At 49.7% G+C, this 19,751-nt stretch overlaps 1 protein-coding gene across 1 annotated transcript in view; it reads left to right on the plus strand.

Moving 5' to 3' along the window:
- Positions 1 to 543: 543 nt before the first annotated feature.
- SEC14L5 (SEC14 like lipid binding 5) overlaps positions 544 to 19,751 on the plus strand; it is a 39,500-nt gene continuing 20,292 nt past the window's right edge. The window contains exons 1-6 of the mRNA XM_035022217.1: positions 544 to 674; positions 1,401 to 1,515; positions 16,055 to 16,204; positions 16,551 to 16,682; positions 17,925 to 18,053; positions 18,709 to 18,901. Of these exons, the coding sequence (XP_034878108.1) occupies positions 1,453 to 1,515; positions 16,055 to 16,204; positions 16,551 to 16,682; positions 17,925 to 18,053; positions 18,709 to 18,901 (667 nt within the window). The 5' untranslated portion in view covers positions 544 to 674; positions 1,401 to 1,452. The remainder of the gene's footprint in view (positions 675 to 1,400; positions 1,516 to 16,054; positions 16,205 to 16,550; positions 16,683 to 17,924; positions 18,054 to 18,708; positions 18,902 to 19,751) is intronic.

Consider the following 19,751-nt stretch of genomic DNA (forward strand, 5'->3'; position numbering starts at 1 on the left):
GGTGGGGCTTGGGGCAGAGCCAATATGGCTCTAGGAGTAGCCCCTGGAAGGGGCGGGGCTCAGAGACTAGGCGATCAGGGTAATCCGAGTATGAAAGTAAATCTTACTAAGAGGGGAGGGGCTGGGCGGGGCAAAGGTCTGCGTGGGGGCAGAGCTAGACTGGGGGTGGAGCCTTGGGGGGGGTTCTTCCTGGGGCTGGGCCATTTCCGAGGCTTGCAGTCTTGGGGTGGGACCAGTGTGGGGGCGGGGCCTACCTGAGGCGTGGCCAATCTGGAGAAAGGGCCGGGCTGGGGCGTAGTCAAACGGGGGATAAATAAAGGAAGGGAGGGGCTAAGACTGGGGCGTGGCTAGGGCAGGACCAGCCCAGGGCCCGGGAAATCTGGGCGGGGCGGAAGCAGGGTGGCATGGGCGGGGCCAGGCTAGGGGCGGGGCTAGGCCGGATTCTCCGCTGTCCCAGGTCCTGGAGCACTCCCGCCAGGCAGGTCTCGCTCCCGCCCTGCAGGCCCCTCCCTCGCTGGCCGGGCCCCAGGAAGCGCAAGGCAGGACGCCCTAGGCTGGGCGGCCGCGGTCGGGCCTCGCCCCAGACGCTGCGCTCGGGGCCAGGCGTCCGCTGGGGGCCCTGGAGGACTCAGCTCCGTACTGCCCCCGGGGCTACGTCCCCGGAGACTCCGAGGGTGAGCAGGGCTGTGGGGGCCTGCGAGTGCATACGTGTGTGCGTGCATGTGCATACCGGTGTATGTGCGAGTGTGTGGACGTTTGTGCGCACCAGGGGAATTGTGTGCGTGCGTGGAGTTGGGTAGGTGTGAGCTCCAGGGAGCTGAGTGTGTGTGCGAAGTTGCATGTGTGTGCAAGGGCAGCCCCGGGTGGGAGGTGGGTCGTGCATGTGTGTGCCTGTGTGTGTGTTACAGAGACAGTGCCTGTGAAATTTAGTGAAGACTGTGTGTGTATGTCAGGGTGTCTTGGAGGAAAATGGGAGGGCAGGTGCAATGATACTTGGGGATCTATAGGGTCAGGACGTCTGTGGCAAGCTGTGGGGTGCGTGGGTGGGTGATGAATTGTGGGAGTATAAGAATTGCAAAGGTGTGTTTCCATGTGAGTGACAATGAGGGGTGCTGCTGCGGGCCTCAGTGTGAAGGGGTGGGGACCGAGGAAAGTTTGGGTACTGATTGCTCTTTGAGGGATGAGTGTGATCTGGAGCAGTGGGTAATGGACAGGGCAGGTGTTTGGGGCCTGGCTCAGAGTAATTTGGTGATCACATCAGCCCCCTTGCTTTGAGGGCTGGGGAAATGTGTGGGTGGAACCTGAAGGGGCTGGGCTTGCCCCTTGCTTGGGGAAGCAGTGGGCAGGGTTCTTGCTTCAGGTGGAGGGAGCTGCTACCTTACCAGTCACCTGTCACCCAGGCTCTGTGCTCACTCCTACCTGGGTGGCTTCTGTTGGTGCTCCTGCAAGAACATGGTGCAGAAGTATCAGTCTCCTGTCCGCATCTACAAGTACCCATTTGAGCTGGTCATGGCGGTGAGTGACTCCTGATTCTCCAGCCCCTTGTGTGATGGTTAGAGGGACACAGGAGGTCAGCTATGCAGGAATGAGAGGAAGCCCCTCAGTCCCCCCAAATGAGAAGGAATTATTGAGCTGCTCCGCTGACCTGGTGGGTCAGGCTTCTCACTAGTGACCCCTCCACCCAGTCACCCCAGCCTTCACCACAGCCTCTGGAATCCTTGCCCACTGACCAAATCACAAGATCTTTCTTTCTTTCTCCTTGATGAAGCAGCCTTGTTCTCTCATCTCAAGCTCCTCTAACACGATATCCTTTCTAACAGAAAACAAGGATATCGTGGGCCAAGCCACTACTGTCATTTGTGTAATGCTAATAATAATAATAGTAAATATACTAATGATGATGGTGGTAGCAGCCATTCACCGAGGGTTTACATGGCCAAGTCTTTACAGACATTGTTTCATTTTTCTCATTTTACCTTCACTTAACTGAAGCTTCGAAGGGTGAAGGGGTGGCCCCAAGTTCCGTGGCTGAGAAGAGGTAGAGCCAGGGCTCAGACCCATGCAGGGGGTACTCCTGAGCCATGATTTTTACCACAACACTCCCCCAGGGTCCTCCTTCTGTTTGCACACCGCTTGTCCTTTCCCTCAAGGAAGCTGAGAGGGGGCCAGTGTACAGCAAGGGCAGTCATTTTCAAGGTGGGTTCAGACTCACTCTATGTAAGTCAGGCAGCCAGTCAATTGAGGGACTAGAATTGACTCCCAAGCTCTTGGCCTCCTGAATCAATGGTCTTTGCACCAAGGGGCAGGTGCTGTAAATAGGCAGATGTACCTTTCCTTCTTGGGACCATCCCTCTGCCTCTCAGAGGTCTCATTCCTTGGGGAAAAGGGAGCAATGCTATGGGCTTGTGATAGGAGTGAATGAGAAATGTGTAGCACCTCTGGCCCAATGCCTGGCACAGAGTCAGCACTCACGAAATGTGGTTGTCCCTGCTCTTCCACCACAAGGTGTTATAAATGATTGTATTGAAAGTGCAAGAAACACTGGCATCCACCTGCATCCTCCCCATCCCAGCCTGGCTGCTTAACTTCAGCCATTGATTCAAGGACTTTAATATCAATTGGTACCTCTGTGGATGTGTGTCCTGCCTGATCTTACTCTACAAAGCTACCTATATATGTGTTTATAATCACATAATGGATTGTAAAGCATCTGGAGTCATTCATACATGTTGTGTTGTTATGTGCAGATGATTCCAGGGCAAGAGGCAGGGGGCAGGCCTGCGGTTGTATTGACCAGCTGGGTGACCTTGGGCAAGTTACTTAACCTCTCTGAGCCTCCATTCCCCATCTCTAAATGAGGAGTAGGTGGTTTCCAAATCCGGGCTTTGTACCATGGATTAAATGAGTTGATATATGTAAAGCTCCCAATGCAAGGTCTGGCACAGACCAAGTGCTGTTACTGTTATGGTTGTTGCTATGTGTGGCTGTGTGATGAAGGTGGGACACCCTCCCTCCCGTAATGAGGGTGGGACACCAGGGGATGATGAAGAGTCAGAAGCGCTGGGTCCTTGCTGCAGCTCTGCTGAGCTCTGGCTGTGTGCTGTTGAAAAGTTATTGAATTTCTCTGAGCTTTGGTTTCTTCATTTGTGAAATGGGGATGGTTATATGCACTTCACAGAGTTGTCATGAGGATGTTATAAATATATATATTATAATATATATTATAATGTAGGGGGAATAGGGGGGTGGGGGGCAGGTGCCCTGCAAAGAGCTTGGTCCATACCAAATAGACAATAAATGGCAACTAAATATAAATACTTGTCTTCTGTCTAAGGCTCCAGGTAGCTCACGTATTCTAAGACCCTAGGACTCATTCATTCATTCATTTAAAATAAGAGAGACACCATCCCGACCCTTCTGGAACAATCCAAGGCCCTGTGGTTTTCTACCATGAAACTGAGACAAATAACTGTAAAATGGAAAACTAATACTGTTTTATTATTGCATGAGCTTAATAAATGTAAATTTAATTTAGCATATTTAGGATTCTCAAAAATATTTACAATTATTGCACTTTAAAATAAAACACGCTGGCTAAAGTAGCACGTAAGTCTGTATAAATAAGACTAGTAAAGTATTCACATTGACTTTACTGGAGTATGTTAAGTATGTTAAGCATATTTTGTAAGCTTCCTGTTTCATAAATGAAAGGAGGACTCCCTTTACTCCCCTATCTGTTAACAGTCCCTAGGTGTTGATGCATAGAGGCTTGTGGGTACAGTAGGAAACAAAGGTTTTCAGATACTTATTATCTGTATCTGCATTAATTTATTTGTATTTCTCAAAGGGACAGCCTTGCCCATGTTTCCTTATCTTCCGTAAAATCCTTGTTGGTGAAAGGGCCCCAAACCTCTGCAATGTTACCGACAAAGCCACTTTGCCGACTGTTTACAAAAAACATCACTGTCCCCCAAATAGCTGCATAACTCAACATAACTTGCATGCTGTGTGGGCACAAAAGGGTTTTTCTGCACTTAATGTCCGTCTTTGTTTCTCAGCTAAACACTTGCCTTCAGTTTGGGTCAGATGCCAGGCAAGTTTCAGATGGACTCAGCTATTCTCAGTGCATCCGAGTGACCAGATGAGCTGGCCTTTGGTTTTTCTGTTTAACAAAACTGACTTGAGAATTGAAGCATTCCTTGCTTCAGAAGTCCACCAGGAACAAACACAAATGACTAAAACTGAACTCAGGGAATTGGTTATAAAATAGCACTGAGCCAACCTTTCTAGACTGAGCTTAAAAAATTACCCCCCCCCCAATTTTTTTTTCTTCTTTCATTTCAAAAATTTAACTAATCCAGTGAATGGGTGTCTCTCTCCTTGGGCCAAATCCCCTGACGTGAATTTTGTTTCTGAAAGGTGGGATTCCAAGGAGCTTTGTTTTCTTCTTTCTTTTTTTTTTTTTTTAAAGATTTTATTTATTTATTTGAGACAGAGAGAATGAGAGAGAGAGAGCACATGAGAGGGGGGAGGGTCAGAGGGAGAAGCAGACTCCCCGCCGAGCAGGGAGCCCGATGCGGGACTCGATCCCGGGACTCCAGGATCATGACCTGAGCCGAAGGCAGTCGTCCAACCAACTGAGCCACCCAGGCGCCCTGTTTTCTTCTTTCTTGATTGTATTCTGTATTATTTGGTTCAAAACAGTGAGCTCGTATTATCTTGGTAAACAGAGGGAAACAAGACAATGGAGGTAGCTGTATATCCAAGGTTGGAAAGGGTCTTTGGTCCCTTTGTGTGTGGGGTCCCAGAAGGTGGTGGTGGGGTCTTTGTGCAGAGAACACAAAGGCCGTGTCTTGGACTTCAGACAGTGGTCCCTTGAGCATCGAAGGCCATTCTCTGGTCAGCTTGCACCCTGTTGTGAATGGATTCTGGGTTATCTGGGCTCTCCTCCCAGATGGATGGTGGTGAAGAGCCAGATCCATCCACTGGGTCCCTGCTCCAATTTCTCAGCTGGAAAATGGAGGATAATAAAGCCTCTTGCTCTACCAAGAGTGGAAGTGAGGATTGAATGAAGGGACAGGGGTGCCTGGACAGGGCCTGGCATATTGTTCATGCTGGTGAAATATTATTTAGGTTTATTGTTATTATGTATTGTTCTAACAGCTTTACTGAGTTATAAGTCACATACCCGATTAAAAGGTTCAAGTCAGTGGTTTTTAGTATTCATAGAGTTGTGTACCCATCACCACCGTCAGTTTTAGAGCATTTCATCACCCCAAAAAGAAACCCTGTGCCCATTTGCAGTCCTATCCAATCCCTACACCCTCAGCCCCTGACAACCACTAGTCTACTTTCTGTCTCTGTAGACTTGCCTATTTTTTTTTTAGATTTTATTTATTTATTTATTTGAGAGAGAGAGAGCAGGAGAGGGGGTAGGGTCTGAGGGAGAAGCAGACTCCCCGCCGAGCAGGGAGCCCGATGCAGGACTCGATCCCGGGACTCCAGGATCATGACCTGAGCCGAAGGCAGTCGCTTAACCAACTGAGCCACCCAGGCGCCCCTGTAGACTTGCCTATTTAGGACATTTCATGTAAGTGGAATCATAGAATATGTGGCCCTTGGTGACAGGCTTCTCTCCCTCAACATCATGTTTTCAAGGTTCATCCACGTTGTAACATGTCAGCACTTCACTCCTTCTTATGGCTGAGTCATATTTCGTTGCCTGGATAGACCACATTTGTTTTCCACTCATCAGTGGAAGGATTTTTTCCAATGTTGGCCTATTACGAATAACACCGCTATGAACACTGAGGCCCAAGTTTTTGTGTGGACATATTCCTTCCAAAGAAATCCCTGCCATGAATGGTAGTGATCATTTGTGGGTTTCGGCAAATTCTATCTTAAATGTTATTTAATAAACATGTTCACAGTGCTTATGAGGTCCCAGGCACTGTTCTGAGCCCATTCAAATATTTTTTTTAAAGATTTTATTTATTTATTTGAGAGAGAGAATGAGAGAGAGAGAGAGAGCACATGAGAGGGGGAGGGTCAGAAGGAGAAGCAGACTCCCCGCCGGGCAGGGAGCCCGATGCAGGACTCGATCCCGGGACTCCAGGATCATGACCTGAGCCGAAGGCAGTCGCTTAACCAACTGAGCCACCCAGGCGTCCTGAGCCCATTCAAATATTAAGTTGTGTACTTCTCCTAAGCACCCCAAGAGATAGGTTCTATGGGTAGCACCATTCTACTAGAGGAGGAAACTGAGAAATGGGAAGGATGAATGGATTCCCCAAGGCTACAAAGCAAACATGAAGCAGGTGGGGACAACTGCAGGCAGTTCAGCTCCAGAATTTACATTCCCAATCATGAACTCTGCCATTTCTCAGAGCTGAGGATCTCAACTCATTGGGGTGGCATCTGGGCCCAGTGAGTAGTCTGGCTGGGACAGTTATCACCAGGACTGTGTCCCAAATGCCTGCACTCCATCAGGACCGCACAAAGGGGAGCACGGTGGAACCCACAAACCCTGGCCTTCTGGTCGGGGGACAGCCAATGCTGACAGAGCCTGGCAGAGGTTACCTACCAGATGCTCTGTGTGCCCAGCCCTTGAGGCCCGCTCAGAGGCAGGAATTTTCATAGCAGCCTTGGCTGCAGTGGGAGGGAAAATTAAGGTTTACAGAGGGTATGGAGACTATCCCCTAGTTAGTACATTCATTGGCTAGGGCTGCGTAACAATGTACCATGACTGGGTGGCTTAGAACAACAGAAATCTAGAGGCCAGCCGTCCAAGATCAAGGTGTCAGCAGGGCTGAGCCTCCTCTGAAGATACTTTGGAAGGATCTGTTCCAGGATTCTCTCCTGGCTTCTGGTAGTTGTTCAGCGTGTGCTGGCATAACTCCAACCTTCACATGGCGTATTTCCTGTGTGTGTGTGCCTCTGGGTCCAAATTTCCTTTTTTATAAGGAAGGACACCAGTCATATTGGATTTATAAATACACTCTAGTGACCTCATTTTAACCTGATTACCTCTGTAAAGACCCTCTTTTCAAATAAGGGCACATCCAACATACCTTTTCTGGGGGGACATAATTCAGCCCATTATGCTCAGTAAATGGCATCATCAGTAAATGACAGAGATTTGAATTTAGGGGAATCTGACCCCATAGCCTGTGCTCACAGCCAGACATTCCAGATTCGGGCACTGATGTTCCGTAAACACTTGTGCACCAGCGGCCACAGCGGTTTCAGGAATGACCTGGCTGCCTCTTGTCCGGGCACTGCCCTGGGATCCCAGTGGGGCTCTCAAGCCCCGTGACTTCAGCTCATCTCAGATTCTGCAAATCCAAAGAAGGAAGATGGCTTGGAGTAGAATTTCCTTAGCAATAGGCTTTTCACACAGAGGAAGGGTTATGGAGGTGAGAGCTGTCATCAGCAATTAAGTGTTAAAATATTTAAAGACCTGGCCTTTTGTATTGAAAACAGCTTGTAATTTAGCGAATGAATTATTAATAAGGAGCAGCATCTAGAGGTAAATCCTTGCAGCTCAGGCCAGGGCAGTTACGGTTGGACCCGTTGTTATGGGCATAGTTTTAATAAAGCAGCAGGGGCCTTATTTAAATGAGTTTAAATTAGTTCCCTGGAGCCCATCATCTGATCCTGTTGCTAACAGATTAAGGGAAGTGACATCTTCCATCCTGGATTTCTTACGGGGATCTGACGCATTCTGATTTGGGCTGGGAGAACAGAGGCGATCCACTGCCCAGCAAAGTGATCGTATGATTTCAGAAGCAAATTTTAGGTCCTCACTCATTAGTTTATGCAAATACTAATTCACACATGTGTTCGTGTATGCATCCTCTGAATACTTATTGAATTTCACTGTGTGCTAAGCAGCACGCTAGGTGTAGGGGCTACAACATAGTGGATTCCTAGCACTTTTTGAAATGCATCATGATTCTGTGCGCTTGCTTCCTTGCTTGTTTATATGGGTCTTTCTCATTAAATTAAGCTTCAGGAAGGCAGGAACGATGTCTTTGTTCTGGTTCTCCTGACACCATCCCTTCCTGCCCTCATGGAGCTTGTAGTGGTGTGTGTGTGTGTATGTGTGTGTGTGTGTTTCTGAGAGAGAGAGAGAGAGAGAGAGAGAGAGAGAGAGGAACCGGGCAAATGCCATGTAGAGTGATTCCTAATAGGGAATGCACAGGGTGTTGTAGGAACACGGAGGAGGGCCCATTGATTGTCAGCTGAAGGTCTTTTAGGTCCTTCAGGCTGAGCCTTGCCAAGGGCAGGAGGGTCCACTTTGTGCAGAGAAGGAGACCTTCTCTCTGAAGGAATAAATGTGGCTCATCTGGGCTCCAGTGTGAGTTAGAAAGTGATTGGCAGGGTCAGTTTGTCTGTTCAAGGACCTTGGGAGCTTTGGAAGGCTTTAAGCCGAGTGACATGATCAGATTTAGGGTTTAAATGGATCGGAGGGGGTTTTCAATCCCAGAGGCCTGGAGAACGTGGGGAAGCAGAGGTGACAGAGGCTGGGCACATTCCGGAGACACTTGAAAAATCTCAAATAGTGTTTCCCTCCCATCGAGATCCTGACATACCGCTAAATGTCATGACGCTCTGGGCTGGCCTCCCTGCCTCCCAGTCCCTCCCTGAGCCATCAAGGGCACCAGCTGATCCTGGAAGTTTGTGGGTACAGAGTGTGTTCAGAGGAGGAGAGTTTCCTCCAACCTGCTCCCCGTGTGTGGGTGAGAATCCACAGCAGGTTTTTTTGTGCAGTTGCAGGGCGGGGCGACCAGCCTATGCGTTCCACCCCCCAGCGCTGGAGAAGCCAGGCGTTCTGATGGTGTGACCTCCCGAGGCAGAGACATAGTCCTGGCCAGGGCAGAAGGACATCCAGATCTGATTCATGCAAAGAAAGGATAGAATAGGAAGGAATAATACCTCGGCCCCATTAACGGCACCCCATGCTGCAGCCTCAGTCAGGACTGGGAAATTGAAAAACAGGCAGAATTGTTCCCTGGCCCCTTGTTCGGGGCTGATTCATCGGCCAAGAGCGGCGGCTGCATGGCTCTCGTAACCACAGGCGGGAACTACTCAGGCATTTATTCACGCGTGCAGTCGGCACCTGCAAGGACTCAGCTGTGTGCAGGTGGAGCGTAAACAGCAATCCACAGGCACAGGTTACCTGCTGGGCCTGCCGCAGTGTACTGGCAGGTGTCTGGGGAGATGAGGGTCCTGTGCTGCTCCACCTGCTCTTACAGGTAGATCTATGTCAATGGTTCCAACTTCCTGCTTTCTTTCCCCAGCACCTGCTCCTCCCTCCCTCCCAGCCTCCTTTCCTTCCTTCCTTCCTTCCTTCCTTCAGCGAATATGGGCCGGGCTTCTAGAGCATCCCAGGTGTTGTACAAGGACACTGGGGAATCCAGTGGTGAAGAAAACAGGCATAGAGACAGAGGTGTTGACTAAAAACAAACACACAGACATGATATTCTACTCCAAATCACGGCCAGTGCTCCTGGCAGGGCTATAAACCACCCAGGAGATGGGGCTTACTCTTTTTTTTTTTTTCCAAAAAAACTGTGGTAAAATATACATAATGCAAAATTTCCCATTTTAACCATTTTTAGGTGTACAGTTCAGTTCAGCATTAAACGCATTCATAGTGTTGTGCAGTGCTCACCACCATCTAACCCCAGAACTCTTTCGTCTTCCCAAACTGACACCCTGCCCCCATTAAACACCAACTCCCCGTCCCTCCTGCCCCTCCCAGCCCCTGGCGTCCACCCTTCTGCTCTCTGCCAGGGAATCTGACTATTCCAGGACCTCATACAAGTGGAACCATGCAGTATGTGTCCTTTTGCGTCTGGCTTCTTTCACTGAGCGTGATGTCTTTAAGGTTCATCCATGTGGTAGCAGGTGTCCGTGCTGCCTTCCTTTTTATGGCTGAATCATAGTCCCCTGTATGGATGGACCACATTTTGTTTATCCACGCATCCGTCAAAGGACACTTGGGATGTTTCTACCGTTTGGCTACTGTGCATGATTCTGTACAAACATCTGTTCCTCTCGTCGATGTAAAAGTCTATGATGTCATGTCTGGCACTGCGCTCTGTGCCTTAAACGTATTATCTACCTTTAGTCTTTACTGCAGTCCTTACAAAGTAGGTATCACCATCATTCTCATTATCTTCTCTCTCTCTTTCTTTTTTTCCAAGAGAACTGAGTCTCAAAAGGTTGAGCTGGCAAGGGGCAGAGGCAGCATCTAAACCCCATGCTCTGCTTCTGCCGTGCCACCCACACCCAAGCCTTGCCCCCTTGCTGCGTCCAGGTGCCCCGACTGCAGGGTCCTTCCGCCTCTTTGTCTCCATCTTTTGCCTCCCCCGAGCTGGCTTTGACTACACTAGCAGCAGGTTATCTAGCTACAGGACTCTCCAGGCATACCCGTTTTTATAGATTGTATCCAGCAGTCAAACAGCTCCAGTGGTGTGTTGTCCTGGTTCTACCATGCCCGCTACCCTTCATCGGCCGGGGTGACACTGTTGTCATCAGATGTTTGATGTCTCATCCCCTAAGCTCTAGCTAAGCAACTTGGCCAAAACTGGGGGGAATCCATACGGTAGAATATGGTTCAGCCATGAAAAGGAAGGAGGCACTGACACCTGCCACAACGCGGATGAGCCTTGAAAACACGATGCCAAGTGAGAGAAGCCAGACGCAAAAGGCCACATACTGTATGATTCCACTCCCATGGAATGTCCAGAAACAGCAAATCTGCCGAGATCGGAAGTGGATTAGTGGTTGCCTAGGGCCGGGGTAGGGGCACTAGGGGTTGGCTGTAATGGGTAGGGAATTTCTTTTTGGAGTGATGGCATGTTCTGGAACTAGATGGTGGTGATGGATGTACAACTTTGTGAATGTGCTAAAACCCACAGAATCAAACACTTTAAAAGGGTGCATTTTAGGGGCTCCTGGGTGACTCAGTCGGTTAAGCATCTGCCTTCGGCTCAGGTCATGATCTCAGGGTCCTGGGATCTACTCTTGCCTCGGGGCTCCCTGCTTAGCAGGGAAGCCTGCTTCTCCCTCTGCTGCTCCCCCTGCTGTGCTCTCTCTCTCTTGCTCTCTCTCAAGTAAAAAAATAAAATGTTTTTAAAAAGGGTGCATTTTATGGTATGAGAATTCTATCTCACTTTTTAAAAAAGTTGGGGGAGCTGAGAGGATTTATACTCGTCAATCCTGGGGTCTCCCACACTTGCAGGGGGCGGGTGGGGGTCATCAAGAAAGGCTCCTGAGGAGTGTGACTGGAGGTGTGTGCCTCGTGTGAGGTCATACAGTGCTCAGTGCCCCGAATCCAGCCTGCAGCATGGAGAGGGAAGGCAAAGTACTGCACCAGAGTACGTTAGTGCAGTTTGGATCTTCTTTCCACACTCTTGGTGGAAGGTTTGGGGTAAGCAGCTTCCAGCTTTTTTTGAATTTGCATGAGGAAGAGCAGGAAGGAAGGAGGGGTGGGGGAGGAGGGAGCAGCTGTCAAGTGATTAGCAGAAATAGCTTTTCTGTACTTTATAGAATCTCACTCTTTTTTAAAATTTAAATTTATTTAACAAATGCTTATGTAGAACGAACCATGTGCTAGGCACTGTTCTCAGCACTTTACAAAAACGGACTCCTTTATTCCCCCCCCCACATCCCACCACTCAGCAAGGTAGCTACTTCTCTTATTCTCCTAACAAATGAGCACATTAAGGAACTGAGAGCCTGATGACGCTTTCAAGGCCACACAGTTGGTAAGAAACAGAGCAGAGATTTGGACCCAGAGTCCGTGCCCTTAATGGGTATGGGATGCTGTCATTCACTCATTCATCATGTAAATGCCTACTGAGATGCTGTCATTCACTTATTCATCATGTAAATGCCTACTGAGTGTTGACTGTGTCATTTTGACAAGCCCCGGGGATTTGGTGGGAAGAGGAGAAGCTCCCTGCCACGGGCCGATGACTTCTTGTCAGCAGGTGTGACGCACAAATGAAGGAAACGGTACAACCAGGTGCTCACTGGGAGTGAATTACTTTACAGATGAGCCTGAAGGGAGACAAGGGGACGTGCCTGTGTTCGAGGCTGCCCAGCTGGAGGTAGGCAGGTCTGGCTAGGAGTCCAGCTGCCCATCTCCACATGCTAAGTATGTCACTGTGGATTTTTACAGGACGGAGGCGCATGGGAGGCAGTCAACAGAAGTTTCCACTAGTCTCTGCCTACCCCAGCTGCGGCCCTGCATGGGCGGGTTCTGGGCCTTGGACCAGCTTCCTTTCTGAGTGAGGAGGCTTGGGTGTCCCTCTCTAGCCACCTGGCAGAAGGGCTGTAACTGAATCCTTCTGCTACCTTGTGTTCCTGGGGAGGGGCGGGGAGGCAACCATGTGCTTGTTCAGCACAGAGAAGCTCAGGCATGATTTGTTGGGACAGGAGCCCGTGGGGAGGATCCTGTGGACTGTTCGGTCCTATAAGACCCTGTGATGTGCCAAAGGCAAATGTACCCCTGATTCATTGGTTTTAGGCCAGCAGGATTCAGTATTTCCAAACTATTGACACTTGTGATGTAACGAAAATCCCCTGAGAGGCAGGACAGGGTGGTTCAGGGCTGGGGTCTGGGTCAGATGGGCCTATGCTCCAGCCCCACCACTTACTGACTGTGTGATGCCTTCCCAAGCCTCAACTTGCCTATCTGTAAAATGGGGAAATACTAGTTTCCATCTTCGGGCACCATACAAATAAATGATGCGGTTAGTGCCCCGTAAACGTCAGTAGCAACAATGTCTGACACTGGGCCTCACAACCCCGGGGACTTTCCGGCAGGAGATATAGCCCTGGGATGGACTCTTCATTTAGGGGCCCCTGCCTTCCAGATGGGACCTGAGCTCTGACCCGCTCCCCGCTCCAATGCTTGGCCTAGCTCCATCGTTGCTACTTGAGGAAGGTAGCACCTTCCCTTTCAGGGTCAGGGAAAGCTGTGCCCCAGCAGCCTCTGCTGCCCACCAGCCCTCCGCCCTCCGCCCTCCACTGTTATCTGGTGGCTCCAGATGGAGCTCTTCTACCCAGAGCTTTGTTACAACAGGAAGTCAGCCTGGTGAAGCTCAGTTGGATGCTCTGTCTCCACAGCCTGTCATTCCCCTCTGGGGACACCTTTCTTGGGGGCTTTTTGGATCATCGACAAGTTTAAATTATTTTTTTCTTTGCCTGTGGGCATTTATTAGTCCTGCTGTGTGCCAAGAGCTGAGACAGACACGTATGAGGTTAGTGCTGTGGAAAAAGCATGCAGCCCAGGCCTTCAGCACGCCACATGCAAGCTAGGATCAGCTGAAGGGTGTGATAAATGGTATCAAGGAAACGAATACGCTAAAAGGACAGAATAGGGAAGGAGGCAGCTTTGCAGGGGAGAAGGTGGGGGAAGATGTCCCAGGAAGAGGGACTAGCACGGATGAGTCCCTGAAGCCAGAGCATCTCCTTAGCCCCCAATCCAGGTCTCTTTACCCTCTGGAAGCCCCAGTTACTCAGGCCTCCCTCCTCCTTCACTGTCAAGTAAAGTGATTAGTGGTCCAAGGAGAGGGAACAGCTCATGCAAAGGCCCTGTGGTGGGAACAGATGGTAGGTGCATTAGTGTCCTGGGGCTGACATTTAAAAGTACCACAAACTGGGTGGCTTAAACAGCAGAAACGTTTTACCTCACAGTCCGAAGGCCTGAAGTCTGAAATCAAGGTGTTGGCGGGATTGGTTCCTTTGAGGGCTTGAGGGAGAATCTGCTCCATGCCTTTCTACTAGCTTCTGGTGTTGCTGGTAATCGTTGGCATTCCTTGGCTTATAGAGGAATCACCCAGACCTGTGCCTTCATCTTCACATGATGTTTTTCCTGTATGAGTGTCTGTGACCAAATTTCCCCTTTTTATAAGGACATCAGCCATATTGGATTAGAGATCTGCTCCCCTCCCCCACTCCAGTATGACTTCATCTTAACTAATTACATTTACAAGCACCTATTTCCAGATAAGGTCACATTCAGAGAAACTAGGTAGGACACATGGATTTTGTTGGGGGGTGGTTGGTGCACAACTGAACCCATAAAAATGTGTTCTAGAAACAGCAAGGCTGGCATGGCTGGAGCAGAGTGAAGGTGGCTGGTGGCAGAGATTGCCTGGGACCTGGTGGGCCACAGTTATGGAGTGTGGGACATGTTCCGGGCATCTGGGCCTGTTCTGAGTATGTCATTTCATCTGGGAAGCAGGAGAGACTCTACAGTTAGAGGGAGTGCAGAAACTCAGGGGCAGTGTGGCCATGAGCGAGTAGGAGTTGAAGTACTAAAGGTGGAGAAGGGGGAAATCGTGATCACTCGGCCCTGGGGACGATGCCTGGCTGTTTCCCAGGTGCCCAGAAGAGCAAAGCCCTCCCGAGGGAATGAAGACTGGGCCACGCTGGGATTCAAATCCAGGTTTACCAGTTTTCACTGTGTGACCTTGGGTAAGTTACTTAGCCTCTCTGTGTTCCAGTTCTTTCATTTGTCAAATGGGGATGCCACCCCATTTTACAGAAGAGGAAACAGGGGCTCACGAGGCCACTCAGTGAGAAAGTAGCAGAGACATGAACTGAGCCTGTCCAATTCTGAGCCATGCACCCCTTTCCCTCGACATACTTTAAAAAAATGTCAGCATCCCTCTTCCTACAGTGGAGGGGAGCCCAAGCTGGCTCCTCTGGCTCCCTCCTACATTTGGTGACAAGGGAGTACTCAGATATGGCTGATAGGGAGCTGTCTGCGGTTCTTGCAAACCTGTGCTCTGCTGTCGTTTGAGTCTTGTTGCCTGGAGAATGAAAATTCTGGTTGCTTTAAATGAGCCAGGCTCTGCATAAGTAGCCAGCCTGGTTTCATACTCTGGGAGGCAAACTTGGTATGTACCCATTTTCCAGATGGTGAAAGAGGCTTAGAGGAGGAAAGGACTTGCCTCTTTTGGGAGGAGGTGGAGCTGAGCCTCACACCCTTGCAGCTGGCCCACCACCACAGGATCTGCCCACTCTGTTATGCAGCTCTGTCCTCAGCGGGCAAATGTCTGCTCGCCATGCACCCTCCGCTGGGGAACAAGGGCTCCTTATTCCAGCCCTGCTGTGTCTGCTGCATCTGTACAAGACAGCCAGGCTCAACATACGGCAGGAAGACACACTGGGCTGGCCTTGTGGGGCCTGGGGTGACACCAAGGGCACCGGGCACCGTTCCATTTCTTCTTGCCCCCACCCCCCTCTGCCCTTCTGAGCTGGGAGGAGCCCTGAGGGATGGGGGAGGAGGCGCTGTCCTCAGATGCCCACACTATTTTTGGAGCTGCTTTGATCCCGATTTCCTGGCACATGGGCTGTGACAGGCGCTTGGAGCAGACCCCACTTGGATACAGTCAGCCATGGATGAGGGCTTACCCCACAGTGGCTCTTTCCCTGGCAATTCCGGAACTGGGCACAGACTCCCGTCCTCCAATCTGGAGGCCTTTTATTTCTTTTACTTCCTAACTGCCAGGACTAGAACTTCCAGGACAATGTTGAGCAGACGTTGCCTTGTTCCCGATCTCAGGGGGAAAGGATTCCATCTTCTAGCATTGAGCATGATGCTGACTGTGATTTATCAGCTTGAGGAAGTTCCCTCCTATTCTTCGCTTGTTCAGTGTTTTTGTCACGAAGAGGTGCTGGATTATGTCAAGTGTTTTTTCCTGAAAGATGCCTTCTTTTGAAATGTCCCAGGCAAGCCCACACTTCTTCTGAGGTTGAAATCTCAAACGCAGGGCCAAAGAGTGATTTGCCAAATCATTGCTCATGCACTCGTGTGTCACGGCTCTGAGACAGGTGTTAAAATGATGTCTTGTTGGTGAAACAGCAGTGGTCACTGCTCTTATCTTAGGCCAGGAATTCACGTTTTTGCTCCTATAAATGAGACAACAGCCCAGCAGGAGGGAGGGGGGTTGAGCTGCAGGCCTCAGCTGGCAGTGGGCCCCTCTGGGGCCACCAGCCCCCTTGGCACTCACTCCCGCTCTGCCCCCAGGCCTATGAGAAGCGCTTCCCCACCTGCCCGCAGATCCCCGTCTTCCTGGGCAGTGAGGTCCTGCGCGAGTCCCGCAGCCCCGACGGGGCTGTGCACGTGGTGGAGAGGAGCTGCAGGCTGCGCGTGGAGGCCCCACGGCTGCTGCGGAAGGTGGGCGGGGAGGAGGGTCCCAGGGGCTGGGGGGTGCGGAGGAGGGGACCCGGAAGGGGTGTGGGGGACCTGGGGGCGGGTTCAGGTGGGGGACGGAGTGTGTGTGTATAGGTGCTGGTATGGCGGTATGGCGTACTGGGGTGGAGGGCTGGTCTGGGAAGGACCAAGCCCTAGGGATTGATTGATGGGCTGGGGACTAGGGCCTCGGCTGGTGGGCAGGCGTCGGGTGTGGGGGTGGAGGGCGTGGTACGGGATCCGGGCCAGCTGGTGGGCAGGCCAGCCGGGTCTCGGCGAAATCTCCATATCCTGCAGGCCCCCCCCCCCCCCCCCCGTCCTTCCGTTGCAGATTGCGGGTGTTGAGCACGTGGTCTTCGTGCAGAGAAATGTGTTGAACTGGAGGGAGAGGACCCTCCTCATCGAAGCCCGCAATGAGACCTTCGCCAGCCGCGTGGTGGTCAATGAAAGCTGCAGCTACACCGTGAGCCTGCACCCCCAGACCTTGCATCAGCCTAGATCCCCCTCCTCTGCCCCCAGGGCCTTGGCCTTTACAAGATGCAGGACACTGGCTTCCATCTGCAATTCAGATACACAGCTGATACTTTTTTGTTCGTTTAAATAATCTCAAGTATTGCTTGGGACATACTTAACAAAGTATTATTCACTGTTTATCTGAAATTCAAATGTGGCATCCTGTATTTTGTTGGCAAAACCTGGCAACCTGCCTCCCTCTTCCTTTTCTCTCTCTCCTTTCCTTCCTCCATGAAACGCACCCTCATTTAGTTTCTTCATCTGTTTTAAAATGGGGTTAATGATTGCACCTATCACATAGGTTGTGTTGAGGATTAAAGGAAGTGAACTATCCAAACCCCTTAGGAGAGTGCCTGGCACATACTAAGCCCCCCGTAGGTGTGTTACCTTTTTTTTTTTTTTAAAGATTTTATTTATTTATTTCACAGAGAGAGATAGCGAGAGCAGGAACACAAGCAGGGGCAGAGAGAGAGGGAGAAGCAGGCTTCCCGCTGAGCAGGGAGCCTGATGCGGGGCTTGATCCCAGGACCCTGGCATCATGACCTGAGCCGAAGGCAGACGCTTAACAATTGAGTGGGTGGCAGCTTTTTATAAATCATTTTTAGTGCAGTATTTCTCAGAGTGAGTTCAGCCAACAGATGAATCAGCATCACCAAGGCTGCTTGGGAAATGCTTGTTTTCAGGCCCCGCCCTGGACCCATTCGGCCTAGGAACCTGCACGTTTAACAGACTCCCGGGTCATGTTTCTGCCCACGGAAGTTTGAGAAGTACTAAGCCTGGGTCTGCGTAATAGCTGTGTCAACAAAGTTTGTCCTTGCTTTTATATATGTATATATTATATATAAATATATAACATAATACGTACTTTAAAATATATATCTAGAATATATACTAATTATGTTTAACTTGCTTATATATAATTGTATGTTAAATATATTACTCATTTAAATATATTATTATATATCAGTTTTTAAGGGAGAGGCATGCAGACACCAGACCCACTTTCTCCCATCCTCTCATGAGAAGGCTCTTTGTTCTCTAACACTTTCCATTGTTCTCTGGGTGGGGCTCTAGGTGCTGTCTGCTGTCTGCTCTGCTTGGGCCCACATCACCAAGAGAGCCCCTGGGGCGGGGGGGTGGGCGCGGCATCCCCCACACTGAGACCTTGTCATCACCCCTGCCTGGCTTTCAGGTCCACCCTGAGAATGAAGAGTGGACTTGCTTTGAGCAATGTGCCTCGCTCGACATCCGGTCCTTCTTTGGCTTCGAAAATGCCCTGGAGAAGATCGCCATGAAACAGTACACAGCCAACGTCAAGAGGGTAAGGGGTGGGCTCCTGTGTCAGTCACAAGGAGGAAGGTACACAAAACCCGCTCTACCACCTGACAACCCAAGTGACATCGAGCAAGATCAATCCTTAACCTTCCTTGGCCTCAGTCTTCTCATCCATAGAATGGGTATCCTAATAATGACCATAACACACAAGATAGTGAGTGGAAACTATCCGGCCTGTAATGGAGGCACCATAATCATTATCCTGAAGCCCCCTGATGTTTGGGGCTTCTGTAGTGAACTCTGAACAGAGGAAGAGCTTTCTGTGGTGCTTTGTCCTGGTTAAAATGGTTGCTGTGTAAAGATCTCAGACCCATCACTGAGGAGAGAAGCCTGTTCGTGTAATGAAACAGCTGAAATTCATTTTAATGATATATTTTATCCAACGTGTTATCCATAGAAAACTTATTAATGAACTATTTTACATTTTTTTCTTCTGTACTAACTCTTGGAAATCCTATTTCTATTTGACACTCACCGCACATCTCCATTCGGACCAGCCACATTTCAACTGCTCAATAGCCATGTGTCAGGGCTGGGACTGCAGCCAGATGAGGGTGACGCCCAGGCTGACGCCCTTACCCCCCCCATCCCCCGCGCTCCTGTCCTGGTGCTCACGTGCCTCTGATCTCTCTGGCTTCCAGGGGAAGGAGGTGATTGAGCATTACCTGAACGAGCTCATCTCCCAGGGCACCTCTCACATTCCCCGGTGGACGCCTGCCCCCGTCCGAGAGGAGGACGCCCGCTCTCAGGCTGGCCCGAGGGATCCTGGCTCCCTGGAGGCTGACAGGTCCGGCAGCGCCCCAGGCCCTGCTCCTGAGACAGTTCTTACAGACGGTAGGTCCCTGTGGCGGAGGCCAGCTGGCCAGCTCTGTGCCCTTGGCCACCCCTCCCCACTGCCACCCAGTCCCCAGAAGCCTGCTTAGGGTTTGCTCACTCCATGCGGGGGAGAATTGCTTCGGGTCCCCTTGGGAACAGGTCTGGGACCTGGAATGACTCAGCTTCCTCCCTTCCCCGCTGCTTTACCCTGTCTTCCTTCTGGCCCAAGAGCCAGAACTGATTTATTTCTAAATCAGGAATTGACCTGATCTGGTGCCTCAGGGCTGCCCTTTTCTCTGTTTTTTTTTTTTTTTCCCCCTCAACTATTTTTAATTATATGAGTAATGCATGTTAAAAAAAAAAATTCAAATTTCTTGGAAGATGTAAATTAGGAAGTAAGACTCCTTTCTTCTCCCTCGAGGCCATAGTAGTTTTGTGTTCATATTTCCTAAAATTATCTAGGCATATATATGCACATAATATGTGCATACATACACATATATGCATGCATACGTGTATAACTTATGGTGAATAAGTGAAAGCATGTTATACATTCTACTGGATGTTTTGCTTATTTTCACTTCTTAATGTTGCTTGAACAGTTTTCTGTGTCATTGCTTCTGTCTCAGCACTTTGCAGTATTTCATGGTGTACCATAACTTACTTATTAATAAACATTTATTGATTATTGATTATTTTTAGTTAATTTAGCTAAACTTCTAGTGAAGGACATTTAGGTTTCTGTTTTTAAATTTTAATTTTATTTTTTCCCATTTGTTAAAAAATATAAATAATATAGTATATCTTTCTACTTAAGGTGGTTTTTATATTGGTATGAGTATATACGTAGCATAAAATTTTTTAAGTT

Source organism: Mirounga leonina, unplaced genomic scaffold, assembly GCF_011800145.1.
Source record: "Mirounga leonina isolate KUSES-001 unplaced genomic scaffold, KU_Mleo_1.0 Mir_175, whole genome shotgun sequence".
NCBI classification, from domain to species: Eukaryota; Metazoa; Chordata; class Mammalia; order Carnivora; family Phocidae; genus Mirounga; species Mirounga leonina.